General features: G+C 38.0%; 3 protein-coding genes across 4 annotated transcripts; 1 reads left to right on the top strand and 2 right to left on the bottom strand.

Moving 5' to 3' along the window:
- Positions 1-2,000: 2,000 nt before the first annotated feature.
- LOC111810285 (uncharacterized) lies at positions 2,001-8,189 on the bottom strand. Its single transcript, XM_023696970.2, has 9 exons — positions 7,020-8,189; positions 5,764-5,893; positions 5,097-5,584; positions 4,266-4,346; positions 3,978-4,088; positions 3,061-3,174; positions 2,881-2,964; positions 2,631-2,702; positions 2,001-2,554 (listed from the first exon to the last, which is right to left on the bottom strand). Exons 1-9 carry the CDS (start codon positions 7,338-7,340, stop codon positions 2,279-2,281), a joined length of 1,677 nt encoding a protein of 558 aa, XP_023552738.2. The 5' UTR covers positions 7,341-8,189; the 3' UTR covers positions 2,001-2,278.
- A 1,440-nt stretch (positions 8,190-9,629) lies between these two features.
- On the bottom strand, positions 9,630-14,253 carry LOC111809765 (Protein kinase superfamily protein). Of its 2 annotated transcripts, XM_023696182.2 has the most exons (7): positions 14,066-14,253; positions 13,108-13,260; positions 12,881-12,996; positions 11,530-11,740; positions 11,162-11,399; positions 10,282-10,432; positions 9,630-10,166 (listed from the first exon to the last, which is right to left on the bottom strand). In XM_023696182.2, exons 2-7 carry the CDS (start codon positions 13,178-13,180, stop codon positions 9,795-9,797), a joined length of 1,161 nt encoding a protein of 386 aa, XP_023551950.2. In that variant the 5' UTR covers positions 13,181-13,260; positions 14,066-14,253; the 3' UTR covers positions 9,630-9,794. The 2 variants fall into 2 exon arrangements, with proteins under 2 accessions (XP_023551950.2, XP_086973866.1); XM_087117740.1 differs by lacking the exons at positions 12,881-12,996; positions 14,066-14,253 and having other exon boundaries at positions 13,108-13,257.
- Positions 14,254-17,268: 3,015 nt separating this feature from the next.
- On the top strand, positions 17,269-19,238 carry PSBR (photosystem II subunit R). Its single transcript, XM_023697776.2, has 5 exons — positions 17,269-17,497; positions 17,577-17,635; positions 17,753-17,808; positions 17,975-18,027; positions 19,001-19,238. The coding sequence occupies exons 1-5, from the start codon at positions 17,344-17,346 to the stop codon at positions 19,093-19,095; spliced, it is 417 nt and encodes a 138-aa protein (XP_023553544.1). The 5' UTR covers positions 17,269-17,343; the 3' UTR covers positions 19,096-19,238.
- Positions 19,239-19,675: the final 437 nt, after the last annotated feature.

Below are 19,675 nucleotides of genomic sequence, written 5' to 3' on the forward strand. Positions count from 1 at the left end.
TTAAAAATTGAATTACAAATATAGATATTTTTATATTAAAAAATTAATAATAATTTAAATGTTCACAAATCAAAATTTTGAATTTAATATATACATATATTTAATAAAAATAATTTATGAAACTTAAATTCAAATCTTATCATAATCTTATATTAGAAAATCAACTAATAATAATTAGGGCTATTAAATTAAATTAAATGAAAGTGTAATTGTAAACAATTTTGTCAAAGCCTACACAAAATTATTGTTATTCTACTAACCCTAAAATAATTATTGAATAGGTTTTAGATTCTCGAGGGTGTTTTTCGAAAGTCTAATCCTATTAGTTTTAATAATTCGATCTCAGCTTAGCTGGTTACGTTTATACTCTTGATTAAGAGGACAACTGTTCGGATATTTCTACCCCGAACATTATTGAACTAAAACGACCTTAAACGTCTAAAATCAAACCTGTAACAGTCCAAGCATACCGTTGGCCGATATTGTTCTCTTTGTGGTTTACCTTTCAGGGTTTCCCTCAAAGTTTTTAAAACGCGTCTATTAGGGAAAGGTTTCTACACCCTTATAAGGAATGTTTCGTTTCTCCCTCTAATCGGGGTGGGATCTCACAACCCACTTTCTTAGAAGCTAGAGTTGTCTCTGACACACGACCCGGTGATGACGGGGTTTGATACTTAACATTCAAAAGAGAGAGAAAGAGGGGGGAGGGTGAGTTGTTGGGGGACAAGAGAAAGTTAGGGATAGGGCTCTTATAACACAACCATCTGCCAAGTGATTCTGTCTTCAACCTCAAGCAGTCAGAAGTTGGAACTCCCAACTCAACCAGCTGCTTCCCTGCAACATTTCACATGCTACCTGTTCTTATGAGACCACACAACAAACACAACCAACCATTTTTTTCAGCTACTCCGCCGGTTTTCACTTCAAATCGGTTGTCGGTTTTCGACCGGTAGCTCCACGGGAGCTGCATTGCTAGACAATTCTTGAAGCCATCCGCTCTGTAGTAAATGATGAACTTGACAGGCCGAGTATCACATTTAGACTCAATCTGATATATCTTTAAAGATTCCTTGCTATGAACATCGACCACAACAAAGCTTATTCAATCTGTCAGAGCCTATGTCCACCGCTTTAGTTTGATACGTATCGTCATCGGCCTCATAGTTTCGAAACGCGTTTAGTAGGGAGATAGTAGGGAGGTTTCCACACCATTATAAGTAATGCTTCATTTGCCACTCCAACCAACGTGGGATCCCACAATCCACTCTCCATTGGAGGTTCAACGTCCTCAAATATTATCCAAGCTTTCCTTCAAAGGCTTCTCATAAAGATTTTAAAACACGTCTGCAGTGGACAGAGGGGTTTCCAACCCTTATAATCCACTCTTTGGGAACCCAACATCATCGCTAGTACACCGCCCAGAAATGGCAACCCATTCTAGCATGAACACTAAAAATTGTCTTGTGGGTCTTTCGGGAACTCTGTAATAATCGTAACCCAGTTGCCGGAGCTCACCGCCAAACAAGGTTCCACCGTCGGCGCCATTAAAAGCCACTATAAGGCCATGCTTGAAAGGAAAAATGGCACGAGGGAAGATATCTTTAAACGACGAAGCAACATCCTTTTGCCAAATCTCATTGTCGCATTTTCATCACTTCACTAGTTAACCACATCGATTTGGAGTGTGTCATTCCATGCAATGAAGATATCGTCCACGAGGCTATAAAAAGAGAGAAAGGGCGGCTATCTAGTGGGAATCGTTTCGATTGTCTACCACGAGGCTATAAAAAGAGAGAAAGGGCGGCTATCTAGTGGGAATCGTTTCGATTGTCTACCACGAGGTCCCATTAGACAAGGGGACAGCCTTCTACCATCTATCCCATGACATTCCATCGTCTCGTATTGTTGTACTAAGCCATATCCGGATACATATTATTAAATCACTAATTTCGATTTCGACTCAGTTAAAGCACATATTATTAAACTAAAAAACAAAAACAAAATCAAAATCAAATATCATAGCATATAAGAAAGAAAGAAAGAGATATGTACATGGGAATAGATGGTGTACAGATTAAATCTTCAAGAACAGGGGAGGGCAGCAGCAACAGAGGCTATTATGCCTAAGCTTTGGATCCTATATTACGTCTTACTCGTGTTTTCGATGAGTTTACGCATTCGTCCTATTGGTCGAGTAATCCGTTTATCGTTCATACCTTTCTCCACGGGAATAAGAAGCTTGCAATGCTGCTGCCGAGGCTCAGTTTTGGCTGCTACTCTAGCACGATGTTCTTCGCCATTGTTTGCTGCTCCCTTTCTTCTGTCCCAATTTGAACGGGCTCCAGCTCTTCCTCCGTTTCGAGGTTTCGCAGAAGAGACCAGAGGCTAAAGCCTCCTGAAGCCAAAGCTCGAATTCTTCCTCGTCCTCGTCCATCATTTCAGCATCCAATTCCCAAGGAAATCTACTCGACTTGGATCGTTGTGTGGTTTTTCCTAAACCGACCATGTTTACGTGAAAGCTTGGGCGATGAGTGTTCGGTCTGCAAGCCATTCCCTGCTCCAAAGTCAAATCTTTCAAGATCGGAGCATGAACCCAAAAGCTATATAACTGTGGACTATCAACCACTTACTTGACAAATCGCCCATTCGGACACATCGAAGATTTTGCTCTCAGCACAAACGAAAGCTCGAGGTATATCCATCTACAAGAAAATAGTAACGTTGGATCCGAACAGTCAAATATGCATGTCAAACACAACATTCAATAAGACAACAACAAGATCCGAACGGATAACATAGTCGAATCCCATGTTGTCTACTAGAGCTAACGTTCGATCCGTTAAGTCTTCCCCTTGAGCTTGAGCATGAAAAAGAACTTACTTTCTGAGGTTTATCGAAGATTAGAGACCCTTTATATTCGACCCATCCGTCTCCGTCCTTAGCTTGATGATATTGACAACAATCCTGACATCAAAGTACGTACGAACACTAACTTTATTCTCGAAAGTAAAATTTAAACAAGATTCGAAAAGAAAGAACAGATGGTGCTTGGGGAAGAACCTGGCACCATCTTGCCTTCGTCTTGTTCCTATTCGTGCAGACCCATATATGCGAATGCCCGCATTTACTGCACTGTATACGTCTCGACTCCTCGGAGCAATAATCAGAATTCATCTGCTTATAAAGTAGATTGAAAGTTACTAATTTCAACTCAACTACACACTAGCAACTAGAGAAATGCTCGGACAAGAACCAACGAGCTTCAGAAGCCACACAATACCGTGACTCGATAAAAATGGAGGGTACGAAAATAATTCTCAAGATACCAAAATCTTGATGTAACAGCCCAAGTCCACCGCCAGTAGATATTGTCCTCTTTGGGCTTTCCCTCGAGAGGTTTCCACACCTTTATAAAGAATGTTTCGTTCCCCTTTCCAACCGATATGGGATCTCACAATCCACCCCCCTTTAGGACCCAGCGTCCTCGCTGGCACTCGTTCTCCATTCCTCGATATGGGATCTCACAATCCACCCCCCTTCGGGACTCAATGTCCTCGTTGGCACACTACCCGGTGTCTGTCTCTGATACCATTTGTAACAACCCAAGCCCACCACTAGTAGATATTGTCCTCTTTGAGCTTTCTCTTTCGAGATTCCCTCGAGCTTTTTAAAATGCATCGGCCAGGTAGAGGTTTCCACACCCTTATAAAAAATATTTTGTTCACCTTTCCAACCAATGTGAGATGTCACACTCGATGAATGAACACAAAGCCATCTAGAAGATACTTTACTCTCTTTCTCTCCCTCATACAGAGTCTAGCAGAAAGAGTTTGGCATCTTTATTAGTATTATTACTTCCGTTCTAATTACCGTAAATCTCACGAGTTCGAAACAAAAGACGTTTATCATGAACGAGCGCACATACATAAATGAAACTATAAAATGTCGGTATCAATCATATAAAGATTATGCAGAACCTGTTGTGAAGTCCCATAGGACTGGGACCTTTGGCAGACACTTTTGGTCTTCAATTCCTCCTTTCTCAATTGCTCATCGTAGTCTCGTTTCTTCACCGAGTCGGAAAGAACCTAATTTTCCATGTAAACATGAGTACGAGATGATAATGACCAGAGAATTGGAAGTCACTCTACTATCGAGGCAGATACGATTGAAGAAACAGAAAGCTAAGATTTCTCACTTTCGGGCTATAATGTAGGCTCTCTTTCTGGGGGAACTTAGTATCCATTCCATAATAAGAAAATTACCTCATATGCACATTGAAGCTTTTTAAATGCGTCGCTAGCCAACGGGCTTCCCATATTCTTATCGGGATGCACAAGCACAGCCTAAGAGAAGAAGAAAACATTTAGTACATTGTTTCCTCGAGAAAAACAGCCCAAATCCACCGCTAGCAGATATTGTTCGCTTTGGCCCGTTACATATCGCAGTCAGCCTCACGGTTTTAAAACGTGTCTGCTAGGGAGAGGTTTCCACACCCTTATAAGCAATGCTTCGTTCCCCTCTCCAACTGATGTGGGATCTCACAATCCACCCCCTTGGGGGGCCAGCATCCTCGCTAGCACACCGCCCGGTGTCTGGCTCTAATACCATTTGTAATAGTCAAAGCCCACTGCTAACAGATATTGTCCGCTTTGGCCTATTACATATCGTTGTCAGCCTCACGGTTTTAAAACACGTTTATTAGGCAGAGGTTTCCACACCCTTATAAGCAATGCTTCATTTCCCTCTCCAACCGACGTGGGATCTCACAATCCACCCCCTTTGGGGGAGCAGCATCCCCACTGGCACGTCGCCCGGTGTTTGGCTCTGATACCATTTGTAACAGCCCAAGCCCACCGCTAGCAGATATTGTCCGCTTTGGCCCGTTACGTATCGTCATCAGCCTCACAGTTTTAAAACGCATCTGCTAGGGAGAGGTTTCCACACCCTTATAAGTAATGTTTCGTTCCCCTCTCCAACCGATGTGAGATCGCACAGTAACCATATAACTAAATTTCATAATTACACCCCGACTATCTTTCACATGTAAAAAAGGAAATCGTGTCTTAAAAAAGTGGGAACGAGTATGATATCACCTTTTTTCGGTATTCCTTTTTCAAAACTATTACATCGATCTTCTTGTGACGCGGGAATCCCAGTGCTTCGTAATGGTCCCCACTATTTAGTATTCTTTTCATCTCGTCGACTGAATCGGTCTGCTCTTTGGTCACCTTGCTACAAGAAGCCTCTTTCTGGTTATCAACAACAGATGTCACAACAGTTGGGGTCGATGATTTACACGCATGCACCTTCTCGGACTCATCGGTAGGAATAGAGTATTCACACTCTCCTGAGAATTCATCTTCCGATACTATTTCGGATTGTTTCGGCTCCTCCAAATGTGAACTCTCACTTGCCTTATCACACCATTGGAGCATATAATTTAATGCATCGTTTGACAAAAATGCAAGATTTATCGAGAGAAAGACGCCCGGCCATCCAACACGAACTTTAACACAATATATAGCATATACAGTTGCCATTAACACCACCAACCGTGCATGATTAAGAGAGAACAAATAACCTACATATTAGCAAACGATAAACAAAAACGCGAATCAACTGACAGAAGTTCAAGATTCATAGAGCAATTGATTGAACTCGAGTACAAGTTCATCAAGAAAAGATGCATCTTAAGGGACAACGAGCCCAAATTACGGTCGCACATAAAAATTCGATTCTCACATGGAAAGAAGTTCGTACCTCCAACTATAAACAACGTCCCTGTAATCCAAAAGTTAGCGTACATCCACAATACCAGAATAGCGAAGAGTCCGACGATAAATATTCCAGGAGTGTAACCCAAGTATTGAACAGCAACTCCTGCAGCTCCCTGAAACAGTGGACTAAGCTATAAATACAATGAAATGAAACTTCATTTTATTAACGTTACACGATTGAACTAAAATAGAAGGGGTCGGGCCTTGTAAAGCATCTTCACGAATTATCTTGTCAAGTATCTGAGAAGATAAACTGATTATTGCACACTTCCATTACGTTATAAGTCGACTAGGATGGCTACCAATACCAAAGAGTTTCAGCTATTAAAAGTAACGGCCCAGGCCCACCGCTAGTAGATATTGTCCTCTTTGGGCTTTCCCTTCGGGCTTCCCCTCAAGGTCTTAAAATGCGTTTGCTAGGGAGAGGTTTCTACACCCGTGTTTCGTTTTCCTCCCCAACCAAAGTGGGATCTCACAATCCACCCCCCTTCAGGGCCCAACGTCCTCGTTGGCACTCATTCCTTTCTCCAATCGATGTGGAACCCCCACCAAACCACCCCCCTTCAGGGCCCAGCGTCCTTACTGGCACACCGCCTCGTGTCTACCTCCCTTCAGGGAACAGCCTCCTCGTTGGCACATCGTCCGGTGTCTGGCTCTGATACCATTTGTAACGGCCCAAGCCCACCGCTAGCAGATATTTTCCTCTTTGAGTTTTCCCTTTCGGGCTTCCCCTCAAGGTTTAAAATGCGTCTGCTAGGGAGAGGTTTCCACACCCTTATAAAGGGTGTTTCGTTCTCCTCCCCAACCGATGTGAGATCTCACATTAACAGAACAATATACCTCAAAACAACTCTAACAATGATCTCTACAACAAACTTACCTCATCTGGTCAATAAAATGTAAACAACTCAATGTAATCCTAACCACAAGTAGCAGAACGACGGATCCACCAAGGACAATATAGAAAGTAAGGTGGTCGATATTCGTATGAACCATCATAGATGGAATCGTAGTACAAAGTTTAACTCTTTCGAAGCCTAGACTGGTAGACCTAGAGCATTCTAAACATCTCTAGCTTCTCAAGTTACAAATATTAAACAATGAAGATCCTATGCAAAGTTTTAGTAGCTCTCATTTGATCGAACCATTTAGAACTCAACTTCTCGACTTCGCTATCATTTCAAGCAAGTTTATCGATCCTAGTTCATGAAAAACCCGAAATAACAGAAAGGAACATACCATACTGAGAAGAACATAAGCCAGGCAGGACATGGATGTTAAACTAAGAAAGCAACTCCACATTATAAGGAGCAATGCAGCAGAGCCTAATCCGACAAGCGACCGAAAGCCTTTTATAATGCAATCCCACCACTGAAGCACAGCTAACCACAGTAAACTCCAAATCCAGGCACAGCCACGGCACACCATTGGCCAATGTCTCTCAATAAACATCCCAACTTTGTCTCTGAATCTAAAAAACACAGTTCGAGCTCGCGAGTAAGTGTGTTTCTGCGACTGAAACCATTTCCATCCTTGCTTGAAAAGTCCTATATCCTCCATGGCAGCTAAGAACCAAAGCCAAAGCCAAACCCCTCACAGAGATACCCTTTTGGAGAAGCCGCCGCTATTGTTATAGATAACCATCAATGCCACCAAATCTAAAATGCACCCCATGGGAATTGAATCTAAGCCCTTAGAGTACCACAAAAAAGAAGCCCATGAACCAATTCTTCACGGGTTTTCAGCTGCAAGAAGATCCGGACACTTCTTTATGCACAACAACACATTAAAGTAAGCAGGAACCTCTGTAAACTCGATCACAGATTAGGGGTACTCAGTTCATTCAACGCAAATTGCTTCACATGTAAGTTTCCACGAAGAAAAGAAGACACAAAAAAGAGCAACCAACAGAAACACTTTTCTGAGAAAAAGAGGACAATCAAAAGATCCCATATCCTACCATCCTTGAAAATCAACAGAAACCCAAGAAGGGTACACAAGAATCAAACCCATTAAGGAGAAGAAAACAAAAATCGAAAAATGGGGCAAACGAACAGCGACAATAACAACGCATTGGGAATCATGAGAAATGGAAGAATCCAACACAAGAACAGAGTGAATGGAGCACCGACTTGAATCAAAGCATTAAATGGAGGAATCAAAGTGAAAATAATCTGGGTATTGGATGAACAGATTGGGGAAATGAAATGAAACCCTAACTTTTTTTTTTTTTTTTGTTCTCGCTGTTTTTATCCTTCGAAGCATCACATAACTCGTGAAAAGAGAAAGTGGGTTATTGAAAAGTTTGATAAAGTAGAGAGGTTGGAGCAGAGTTTTGGTGTTAAATGGATGAGAGAGAAAATCGAGATGGGCGGAGCTGAGGCGGCCGGCAACGGAAGAGGGCGGAGAGATTGCTTTACAGTAATGTTTATTATGTGGGATCCACTTCAGTTTTGTTGCTCAAGTTTTCGCCAAAAATTAATTTTAATTAGTTGGTTTTTAATTTCTATTAACATTAAATATGGTGTTTAAGGTAATATATTGATATATCATAAGCTATAACACAAATCTTTGAATCCAACGGCTCAATTTCTCCATCGTCCTATAGATCCGGAACTATCCTTAATTTTCACTAAAGACAACTGGAATCCAACCCACGTTGAAGCAAAATAACATGATATATATATATATATATATATATATATATAATTGTTCTTCACATGCTCAAACATCAAAACCTTGTTACAAAGTTTGGATCTTATCTATTGGACTTCATGTCATGTTTTATTAAATGATGATGATGTTACGCATGTGTAGTGCGTCTACTATGGTAGTATAGAAAAACTTCTAATTCTTTGATGTCGGAGAATGAGATCAATTTTTTTAATGTATTACACCAAATATCTCATTTGCTAAGTTACGCTCGAATTGATTTTTTTATATAAATATTTTAGTTACGTATGGATTGGGAAGTTAATGAACTTGTTTTACAACGTTAAGGGGTAAGAATGGGATATATCATCGCCCTAATATAAAAGTGAAAGAATAAATATAACAGTCCGAGCCCACCGCTAGCCAATATGGTTTGTTTTGTCCCATTACGTATCATCATACCGATATTGTTTGTTTTGTCCCATTACGTGTCACCATACCAATATTGTTTGTTTTGTCCTACCAATATTGTTTGTTTTGTCCCATTAGGTGTGTTTGTTTTGTCTTGTTTTGTCCCATTAGGTGTGTTTGTTTTGTCCTATTAAGTGTCACTATAATAAGACTCACAATTTTAAAACGTGTCTACTGATAGATTTTCACACTCTTATAAGAAATGTTTAAGGAATGTTTTGTTCCCCTCTCCAACCAATGGGATATAACAATCCACCCACCCTTGGGAGCCTTCTCGCTGGCACACTGCCCAGTGTCTGACTCCGAGACAACCAATGGGATATAACAATCCACCCACCCTTGGGAGCCTTCTCGCTGGCACACCGCCCACTCTGTTCCCCTCTCCTGTGAGATCTGACAATCCACCCACCCTTGGGAGCCTTCTCGCTGGCACACTGCCCAGTGTCTGACTCCGAGACAATCTATAACAGCCCAAATCTACCGCTAACAAATATTGTCCATTTTGTCTCATTACGTATCGTCATCAGACTCATAGTTTTAAAACGCGTCTGCTAGGAAGAGATTTGCATACTCTACTTTGTTTCTCTCTCCAACCAATGTGGAATCTCACAATAAACATGAAAATTTATCGTCAAACACGAGTATAGCTCGAGGAAAAAAGAACAGTATTTTTCTAAGTCGATTTCTATAGCTAAGGAGAAACAAAAAAAAAAAAAAAAGGGAATATGGAATGCAAGGATGAAACACATAAATTTCTACAATATATTACAAAGCCTTCCAAGAACTCTTCCTTACCCAAAAAAAACAAAGAACATATTCAACAATTTACACACATTTTTCCCCCAAAAACTCTATTGCAGAAGAGAATGAATGAAATGATCTTAGCCACTTTCACAGCACAGATGAGAAGGTGTTCCTGTCATATTGTGCACTGAAGGTTGCAGTTGTAACAGTTGACGATCCAGAAGACAGACTATCAGAAGACAATCCTTCTTTATTCCCCTTCTTTTGCTGTTGATCCCTTACTTTTAGATCCATGAAGTCCAAAATCAGCCCCGGTTTCGTTATCTTTCTATCTTCGATACTCATCTCGCCCGTTAGCATCTTTACCACGGTCGACATCGATGGACGGAGCTTTGGACTGTCTTGAGTGCAAAGTAGACCAATCTTTAGATATCTACAAGCCTCCTCGGCATCGAAGTCGCCATTTAAGGACACATCTACAAGTAGAATGAGCTCTCCTCGCTCGTAATGATTCCATGTCTGAAACATTCGAACATAGATTCAACACATTAGTACAATGAGTTCTAAGATCTAAACTGAAACAACATGATCATAATTCATTACTTATGGGAGGACTGGTGAAAGCTGTGCGTACCCTTTCAAGAAGATATTGTTCTCCCATTGGTAGTTGTGTATTCGTGTTGCATCTCCCGCTGACGATTTCCACGAGGAGGACGCCGAAACTGTAAAGATCCGATTTTCTTGTCACCTGTCCTCTGATGGCATATTCTGGAGCTAGGTAACCACTAAACAAACAAGAATGTAAACAAAATTAAAAGGAGAATTACCTCGACAAAGACAAACGAGCAAAAAGAGAGAGACCAAAACGATAAAAGAATGTTCTTAGGTGGGAAACTATGAGACCCCACATCGGTTAGAGAGGGGAGACATTCTTTATAAGGGTGTGGAAACCTCTCCCTAGATGACACGTTTTAAAAACCTTGAGGGGAAGCCCAAAAGAGAAAGCCCAAAGAGGACAATATACAAATGGTATCAAAGCTAGATACCGGGCGGTGTGCTAGCGAGGACGCTGGCCCTCAAGGGGGGTGGATTGTGAGATCCCACATTGGTTGGAGAGGAGAACGAAACATTCCTTATAAGGGTATGGAAACCTCTCCCTAACAGACGCGTTTTAAAAACCTTGAAAGAAAGCCTGAAAGGAAAAACTCAAATAGGACAATATCTGCTAGCGATTGGCTTCGTTATTGTGTTCCTATGTCTTCAGACTTTGGTGCTTAAACTTTCATGGTTGTACTATCTTAACAAATGCAAGATATCAGAACATGCTACGAAATCGAGCTAAGATTAGTTGAACAATGTTGGAAAACACGAAAACATTCAGCTACACGAGACAACCGAACGAAGAAACTGTCTACACTGTGATATTAGTGTCAGAGCCACAATTTCACACACAAACAACCAGAATTCCAAGAAGTTCACAACCAAGAAGTTCAATCAGAAATGGAGTGGCTTACATTGTTCCTGCCACTCGTGTACTGACATGAGTCATGCTGGCTGGAATAAGCTTTGCAAGACCGAAATCTGAAATTTTCGGAGTGAGGTCGCGGTCGAGAAGAATGTTGCTGGCTTTGATATCTCTATGAATGATATGTGGCTGTACGTCCTCGTGAAGGAACGCAAGCCCACGTGCAATTCCAATGCAAATCTTGGACCTCGTTCGCCAATTAAACTGGATGCTACTGTGACCTCGCCCTGAAAAACAAACAATATCTTGAGCATTGAACTGCAATTTAACAGTACAATCCTGAAAAGTGGGAGAGAATTTGAAAAGGAAAACATTGTACAAAAGGAAATATAATCGAGAACCCGATTCAGTTCGTACCGAGAAGAGTTTGTGCGAGGCTATTATTCTCGAGGTAGTTGTAGACAAGAATTCTATGATTATCATCCACACAGCAGCCATAAAGCTGAACCAGATTTTCATGTTCTATCACAGAGATGACATTGATTTCTGTCAAGAACTCTTTCAATCCTTGTCTTGACTCAGCTGAAAGAACTTTTATGGCAGCAATCTTTCCATCTTTTAGCTTTCCCTGATCATAGATAGTAATTTCCAAGGTTATATTCATGATGAATGAAGGGAACAATACAACTTAGAAACATTAGACCTAAAGCTATAACAGTCTAAGTCTAAGCCCACCGCTATCAGATAATGTCCTCTTTGCACTTTCCCTTTCGGGGTTCCCCTCAAGGTTTTTAAAACGCGTATGCTAGAGAGAGATTCCAACACCCTTATAAAAAATGTTTTGTTCTCCTCTCCAACCAATGTAGGATCTCAAAATCCACCCCTCTTCAAGGTCCAGCATCCTCGCTGGCATACTGCTCGGTGTCTGACTCTGATACCATTTGTAACCGCCAAAGCCACCGCTAGCAGATACTGTCCTCTTTGGGCTTTCCCTTTCAGGCTTCCCCTCAAGATTTTTAAAACGCATCAGCTAGGGAGAGGTTTCCACATCTTTACAAGGAAAAAATGATTCATTCTCCTCCCTAACGAATGTGGGATCTCACAATCCACCCCCTTTGAGGGCCAGCGTCCTCACTGACACACCACCCGATGTCTAGCTCTGATACCATTTGTAACAGCCTAAGCCCACCACTAACAGATATTGTCCTCTTTGGGCATTCCCTTTCGGGCTTCCCCTCAAGGTTTTTAAAACACGTATGCTAGAGAGAGGTTCCAACACCCTTATAAAGAATGTTTTGTTCTCCTCTTCAACCAATGTAGGATCTCAAAATCCACCCCCCTTGGGGGCTCTGCGTCCTCGCTAGCACACTGCCCAGTGTCTGACTTTGATACCATTTGTAACCGCCTAAGCCACCGCTAGCAGATATTGTCCTCTTTGGGCTTTCTCTCTCAGGCTTCCCCTCAAGATTTTTAAAACGCATCAGCTAGGGAGAGGTTTCCACACTTTTATAAGGAAAAAAATGATTCATTCTCCTCACTGACACACCACCCGATGTCTAGCTTTGATACCATTTGTAACAGCCTAAGCCCACCACTAGCAGATATTGTCCTCTTTGGGCTTTCCCTCAATATTTTTAAAAACGCGTCTACTAGGAAGAGGTTTCCACACCCTTATAAAGAATATTTCGTGCTCCTCTCCAACCAACGTGGGATCTCACAAAAACACAACGACTATCTATAGTTCACGTTAAACGAGATATTCAAGTACCTTGTAGACCGAGCCAAAACCACCCTCCCCTATTTTATTCGCCAAGCTGAAATCTTCGGTCGCAACTTTCAGCTCTTTGTAAGTGTAAAATTTAACATTTTGAATGCCCGACAGTTCTATTCCATAGAAAAATAATGTTAGAACTTCCTCACATCTTTTAACACAAGAAACTCTTCAAATATGTCCATCAAAAGATGAGGCTATGTATGCCCATGTGATTAACTTACCTTCTTCTTCATCAACAAAACTTTTTGTTGGGGACTTTACCCTCTTACTGAACAAAAAAGGGAAGCAAGTCATATCTATATGATAAAGCAGCAGCAGCAGCCGTTCTCCGCTCCTTCAAATCGTCCTATGTCGACCACGTTCAATACCGAAACCTGTCAACAAAACAAGTCAGTTCAGCATTAGATATATGAGTAGAACAATGCACACACACACAAATGGCAGACAATAAGTAATTAACAATGCAGCAGGTTTGCATCATGACAAGCTCCATACCCCATAGAATTCGAACAACAATTCAATATTGATAGAGATCAGCAAAGATTATTGATCAAATATAACAGACAAACAGATGTTCCTCGCCACTGCTCAACAACAAGCAATCCACATCCCTTCATCAGCATAATCCTTTCAAGTGGAATTGGTTAGATGACTTTCTAGATCTTAAGATAGTGGAATTGGATATAATGGTATGAAAAGACAATGGTGAGCATTAACGACCCCTCCAGAGAAACCCCTGGTCGAGAGGGAGTCCCACGTTGGCTAATTTAGAGAATGATCACGGGTTAATAAGTAAGGAATACATCTCCGTAAGCCCAAAGCATAAGCTCTACACAATATCATATCATTGTGGAGAGTCGTGATTCTTAACAACCCCATATCTTCTGGGTTTCCCAAATCCAAAATTCACGTCCAACTTCAAGTTCATCGTCATTTAACAAAGAAAACTCCACAAACCCAAAAAAACAGAACGATCAAGCGACGAGATCCTTACAAACAAGCACATAAACAATCAGACAGCTAATCCAATCCCTCTAGTTCGATTCAAATTCCAAAAACAACAAAAGAAAATGAAGAACGAGAGGAAGAAAACATCCAAACTGAGAAATCAACGATCGACCCAGATCACAAAACAGGATCATAACAAGAAATCAAAAGAGACCCAGAAGCCAAACTGACCTTAGAAGGTCGGCGGAGTAGAGAGAGTAACAAACTCGTAGCTATGCCAACACAAAAGAAGTAATCAAGGAGAGACGGGCGTTGAGAGGGTATGTGGACTTTTCTATATAGCAAATTTAGCTTTGGGAAGTGGGTTCTTCCCTTCTTCCCCGCGTACGCCTATTTTGAACGTTCAAACAACACAGTCTCCATCGTTAGCCGCTTTAATCTTGACCCATAACCCAATTTTTTTCCTTTAAAGAAACCCCCAAATGGCGGCCTTAATTGAACCAACCAATTGATAAAGTTGATTCGTCGTGGGGGTGGTTGAACAAATTGATTTCTTTTGCGGTGTCAAATAGTGCGAGTTTAGTCTTGTGCACTCGTTGAAAATTGAAATCAGAAAAAAAAAATTAAGTTTTTTTCTTTTTCATCCTATGAATTTGACATTGGTACTAAAATATGATAGTTTTTCAATGCCTAATTAATTAATTAAATTCGGTTTCAATTTATATTCTTATTATTTTTAATCATAAAATCGACCCGACCAATTTTATATTCTAAGAAGGATATCTCTCGATCATAGTTCGATAACTCGAATTTTCTTATTATTATTTTAATTTTTGATATTTTTTTATATAATATAATTATGTTAATTATTGGATAAATTAAGAGAATGAAATGTACAACCATATCATGGATGGGACAAAAATATTGCAATAATTAAATTATTAATAATAATAAAAAAACAAATTGCAAATAATATATATATATATATAAGGATAATAAATGAAAGATGAACACAACTCTCCGCAATGATATGGTCAGAACATAAGACTTCATAGTTTTGACTTGGGCTTCTTCCAAAAGGCATCATACCAATGAAGAGAGTATTCTTTGATTATAAATTCATGATCCTTCTCTAAATTAGTCGATGTGGGACTTTTATCGAACAATAAAAATTAATATTCTAATATTTGATTTATTTACAAATGTCAATGTAGTAGGAGGAAAAGTCAAGGGGCAATATTGGAATAAATGTGCGATTTTTTATTTTCTGGTCATTATCATAGGAATATCCACTTACATTTTAAATCACTCCCCGAATTCCCATAAGTCAATTATCCTCTCTCGTTAATCCACCAACTTTAAAAAATTAGATTGTAGTCTTTTTAGTAAATAATTTAAATATTAATTGAATCAAATACTCACATGTGACCATACATTTTTTTTATTAAATACAAATTAAATACGTTAAACCAGGTATAATTAGAGATGTCAACGTACAAGGACGGAGAAGCCTTCTCCTTCTCCTTCTCCATCTCGATCACCTAAATTTTTTATTTATTTTTCTGCGGATTAGTGCAGAGATTCTCCATAGAGAATTTGCAAGATCGAGTTACCGTGGTTAATTCTTTTGCTATCTATTAATCTTTAAAAAAATGTTTCTCACTCCCTCTCCTATTCCCGTCAAATATGGTAAAATTAACGTAATATTCTCGTAAAAAGAATATAAATTGCTTCCATAATAAATTGAGTTGAAAAAATTATTGTTAAGTTTGTCGTCTTTTTTTATTATTATTATTTAAAAAATTATATTTGTTACATTAATAACTAAAATTTCACAAAATTTAAATATAAAATATTTACGGGTCATTACGGTTATTAAGATCAACTAGTTGAATGAATAATAATTATTATGGATATTTAATTTTTAATTTCAAACTAAAATAATAATTATTTTTTAAAAATGTAATTTTGACGTACTCATCAAAATTGGAAGTCCAAATTCTAACAAAACCATGGAATTTCAACGGTCAAAAATTAGTGTGAAAAGAAGCCTCGTATTTAAAAATAAATTCCATTCTAATTTTTGAAAATAAAGGCATTGAACACGTGTGAAGCTGTTGATTGTCCCACGTGGTAATAGTTTTATTGACTTTTGACTTTTGACTTTCAATGCAATGCCTGAGACCTGTAATAAATACCGTAAGGCTGACGTGGTATATATGAATCTAACAATTAATTTTAAAAATTAGGAGTATAGCAAAAATAAATAAATAAATAAATAAACCTGATTTATTTTTCGTTTTTTTTATTGTATTAATCTATCAACAAATGTATTAATGGTATAATTAATACATTAAATGTTTCATGTATGGGTCAATAATGTGCAACTATAAAGTTAAAAAATATAAAATAAATGGACTAAATTCTATTATTATTATTGTATAATCATTATTCAACTTGTCCTCGTGCATTTGATATCATTCGCAATTATCTACTTCAAATCATATGCTAATTGTTGGATGAAAGTCCCACATCGACTGATTTAGGGAATGATCATCAGTTTATAATCAAGGAATACTCTCTCTATTGACTGGTTGGAGAAGCCCAAAGCAAAACTAATGTCAATAGATTTTATGGGTATTTTCTTTCTAAACCTGATATTACAGTAATGTTAAAGTATTTTTTTAAAGATTTTTAACTTTTAAAAGGGTATATTTAAACTTTTTTTTTTAATTTAAAAAAAGATATTTTAAAAATAAAATATTAATGATTTCTAGAACTAATAAGTATTAAATTTTATTGAAAGTTTAAAAATATTATCGAAATTTATAAAAATGTAATGACATTTTAATTAATAATTTATCAAGTTTATGAGTATTTTATTAATTTAAGTAAATAATTATAGAAAATAAAACTATTAAAATTTAATTATTTTTTTCGTACAATAAAAATCAAATTAGATTTACTAATTACCATTAAGCTTATATTAATTAAGGTTAAAAAATTAACCATGAGGAGTCTAATTATAATAGAATACAAAATCTCCACTTTCATTTTATTTTAATTAAAATGGTTCGATATTATCACTATTCTTGGATATTATCCCTACACGATTTATTTATTTATTTTTTTTAAATTTTATCACATTTAAAATCCAAATAAAATTCCACAAATTCTTTTAAAATTTATGTGGTGCTCATAATTAAACAAAAAAAAAAAAGAATTACGTGGTCGTAAATTTACAAGGCTCCACTAAAAAAATCACAGCCGTTGAAGCAAAGATCAACGGCCATTGTTTGAACTTCATAGGAAGCGGCTAAAATAATTCCCAAAAAGATTCCGATAATACAATGAGATTATATCCAGATTACCGCCATTCATGGAATGCCACGTGTCAACCTACCAATCACATCTCTCAGATTATCAATCCCCGAGCTCTGTTTTGCGCCATTGCAAATTTTCGAGCCAAAGCAGAAGAGGAGGAGGAAGAAGAAGCTTAGCGATTGGAAATGGCAGCCTCGGTGATGACCTCAGTGAGTCTCAAACCAGCTCCTTTCACCGTCGAGAAAGCGGCGAGAGGTATTCCGTCTCTGGCGAGAAAATCCGGCTTCTTCAAGGTCGAGGCCAGTGGTGGGAAGAAGATTAAGACCGACAAACCCTATGGTAAAATTAGCCGCCGATTGATGCGATTTTTGGCTTATTGGAGACGATTCTGACTCGTTTTTTGATGTAATGCGTGTAGGAATCAATGGATCGATGAATTTGAGGGATGGAGTTGATGCATCGGGAAGGAAGGGCAAGGTTGCTAAACAGATTTCTGAATCTCTTCATTCCATCGATAAAATTTCCGTTTTAGTAATCTTATAGGCTACTCTGCAACTTCTAATTTGATACTGTTTTCGAATTTGATTCATTTAGGGAAAAGGAGTCTACCAGTACGTCGACAAGTACGGAGCCAATGTCGATGGCTACAGGTGAACATCATCTTTCTCATTTTCTTTTAGTTTTATTGTCTCTGATTTTTTTCATAGTTCTCTTATTTGAAAATCAAACTGAATTCAAAGCGGTTCATGTTTAATTTGTAAACCTTCCATCATCGTATCAACAAACCTCATACGTATTGTTTTCTCAACTTTGCAGTCCCATCTACGACACCAAAGACTGGTCTCCAAGTGGTGATGTCTATGTCGGTGGTAAGTTCTTCCACCACTTTTGAATCTGCTATACTATTTCTTTAGAATCATTCACAGTAGATTACAGAATTGAGTTTTACGTTAGCAATTTGAATATGCCTGCTGAATAAATTTATGATTGAGTATTCAATTACTGAAATTGTAAGAACATATGCATCTAATCTACTTTCAGTAGACGATACAGGAATTGTACAGAGCAGAAATCATGTTGTGCTGTTTGAAATTGGGTTTTCAATTTCTAATTTTTGTTTCATTCAGAATGATTGATTTTCCGTTTTTCATCTTGAATTTCTATCATTGATTTACTTTTGGTTATTGATGGATATAAACTTCCTTCTTCTTCTTCCTGCCTCAAAATTTAGGATTTGTTTTTTTTAAAAAGTTTGATTGTAGCTTATTCAACGACACCTTTTATCTAATTCAAGCGTACAAAATGAGTTTGATTATTTCGCTCTCAAAATTAATTATCATAGTATTGTAATTGATGTATGTTTATTATGCTCAACAAACATTCCATATACGTTCAATAAGTATCAAACTTGTTTTCATTTTGTACGACTAGCGTCTTATACACGTTTATTGTTCAAACACGGGTATTTAAATTCAAATGTCTGCACTTCTTAGAGCATAAATATAACAGCCTAAGCCTACCACTAGCCGATATTATCCGCTTTGACCCGTTACGTATCGCCTTCAACCTCACGGTTTTAAAATGCGTCTACTAGGGAGAGGTTCCACGCCCTTGTAATATTATGAAAGGAAGCTCAAAAGGGAAGTACAAAAAGGACAATATGTGCTAGTGGTGGGCTTGGATTGTTGCAATAAATCACCACTAGACCCAACTTTAGCTATAGATTACGATAAGTTTGAATAAGATCTAAATGCCTCTTAAGGGATAGAATTGAAATATGGTGTTGCATTGGGATTAAAGATGAATATATTTGCTGATATTGTGGAGAACATCGAATTTTAGGTACCACTGGGTTAGCCATTTGGGCAGTGACCTTGGCCGGTCTTCTTGCTGGAGGTGCTCTTCTTGTGTACAACACCAGTGCTTTGGTGCAGTAAGCTGAAGGGAAGTTAAAAAGTCTGTTCTTTTCACTTTAGTTTTTGTAGCATATTATTATGAACAACATTATTAAGAAATTCGATGTAATTATCTGGACAACTGCGTCGTAAATGCTTGGTAAGATAAATTCTTCTCTTCCCTATATTTTTTCTTATTGTTCTTTTTTTTATGCTTTGCTGACACGGACTGGTCGAGAATGACTTTTGAAAATAGTACCTTTTAAGTCGTTATTTCGTTAACAGGTTAAAATATATATTTTCGACTTAAAAAGTTTGAAGTTCAAATTCTTTATCTTAAATTTTGTATTCGACTTTTAATTAGTTAATTATGGATAAATTACAAGTTTAGTCTATAAACTTTGATATTTGTGTTTATTTGATTCATGTGCTTAGTAATATTTTTAACTTTAAATTATATATTTAATAAGTCATTAACATATTCAAACTAAATTTAAAAGTAAGATGAGATTCTTAGATCATTCTAGCTTTGATTTTTTTTTAAGGATAATATCGAGTAAAGATACAATATTCAAAATCTTAATTTTTTTTTTTTATAAATTTAGTAAAAATGTGAAAGCAA

This window comes from Cucurbita pepo, chromosome 14, assembly GCF_057944985.1.
Source record: "Cucurbita pepo subsp. pepo isolate OVF chromosome 14, ASM5794498v1, whole genome shotgun sequence".
NCBI lineage: Eukaryota > Viridiplantae > Streptophyta > Magnoliopsida > Cucurbitales > Cucurbitaceae > Cucurbita > Cucurbita pepo.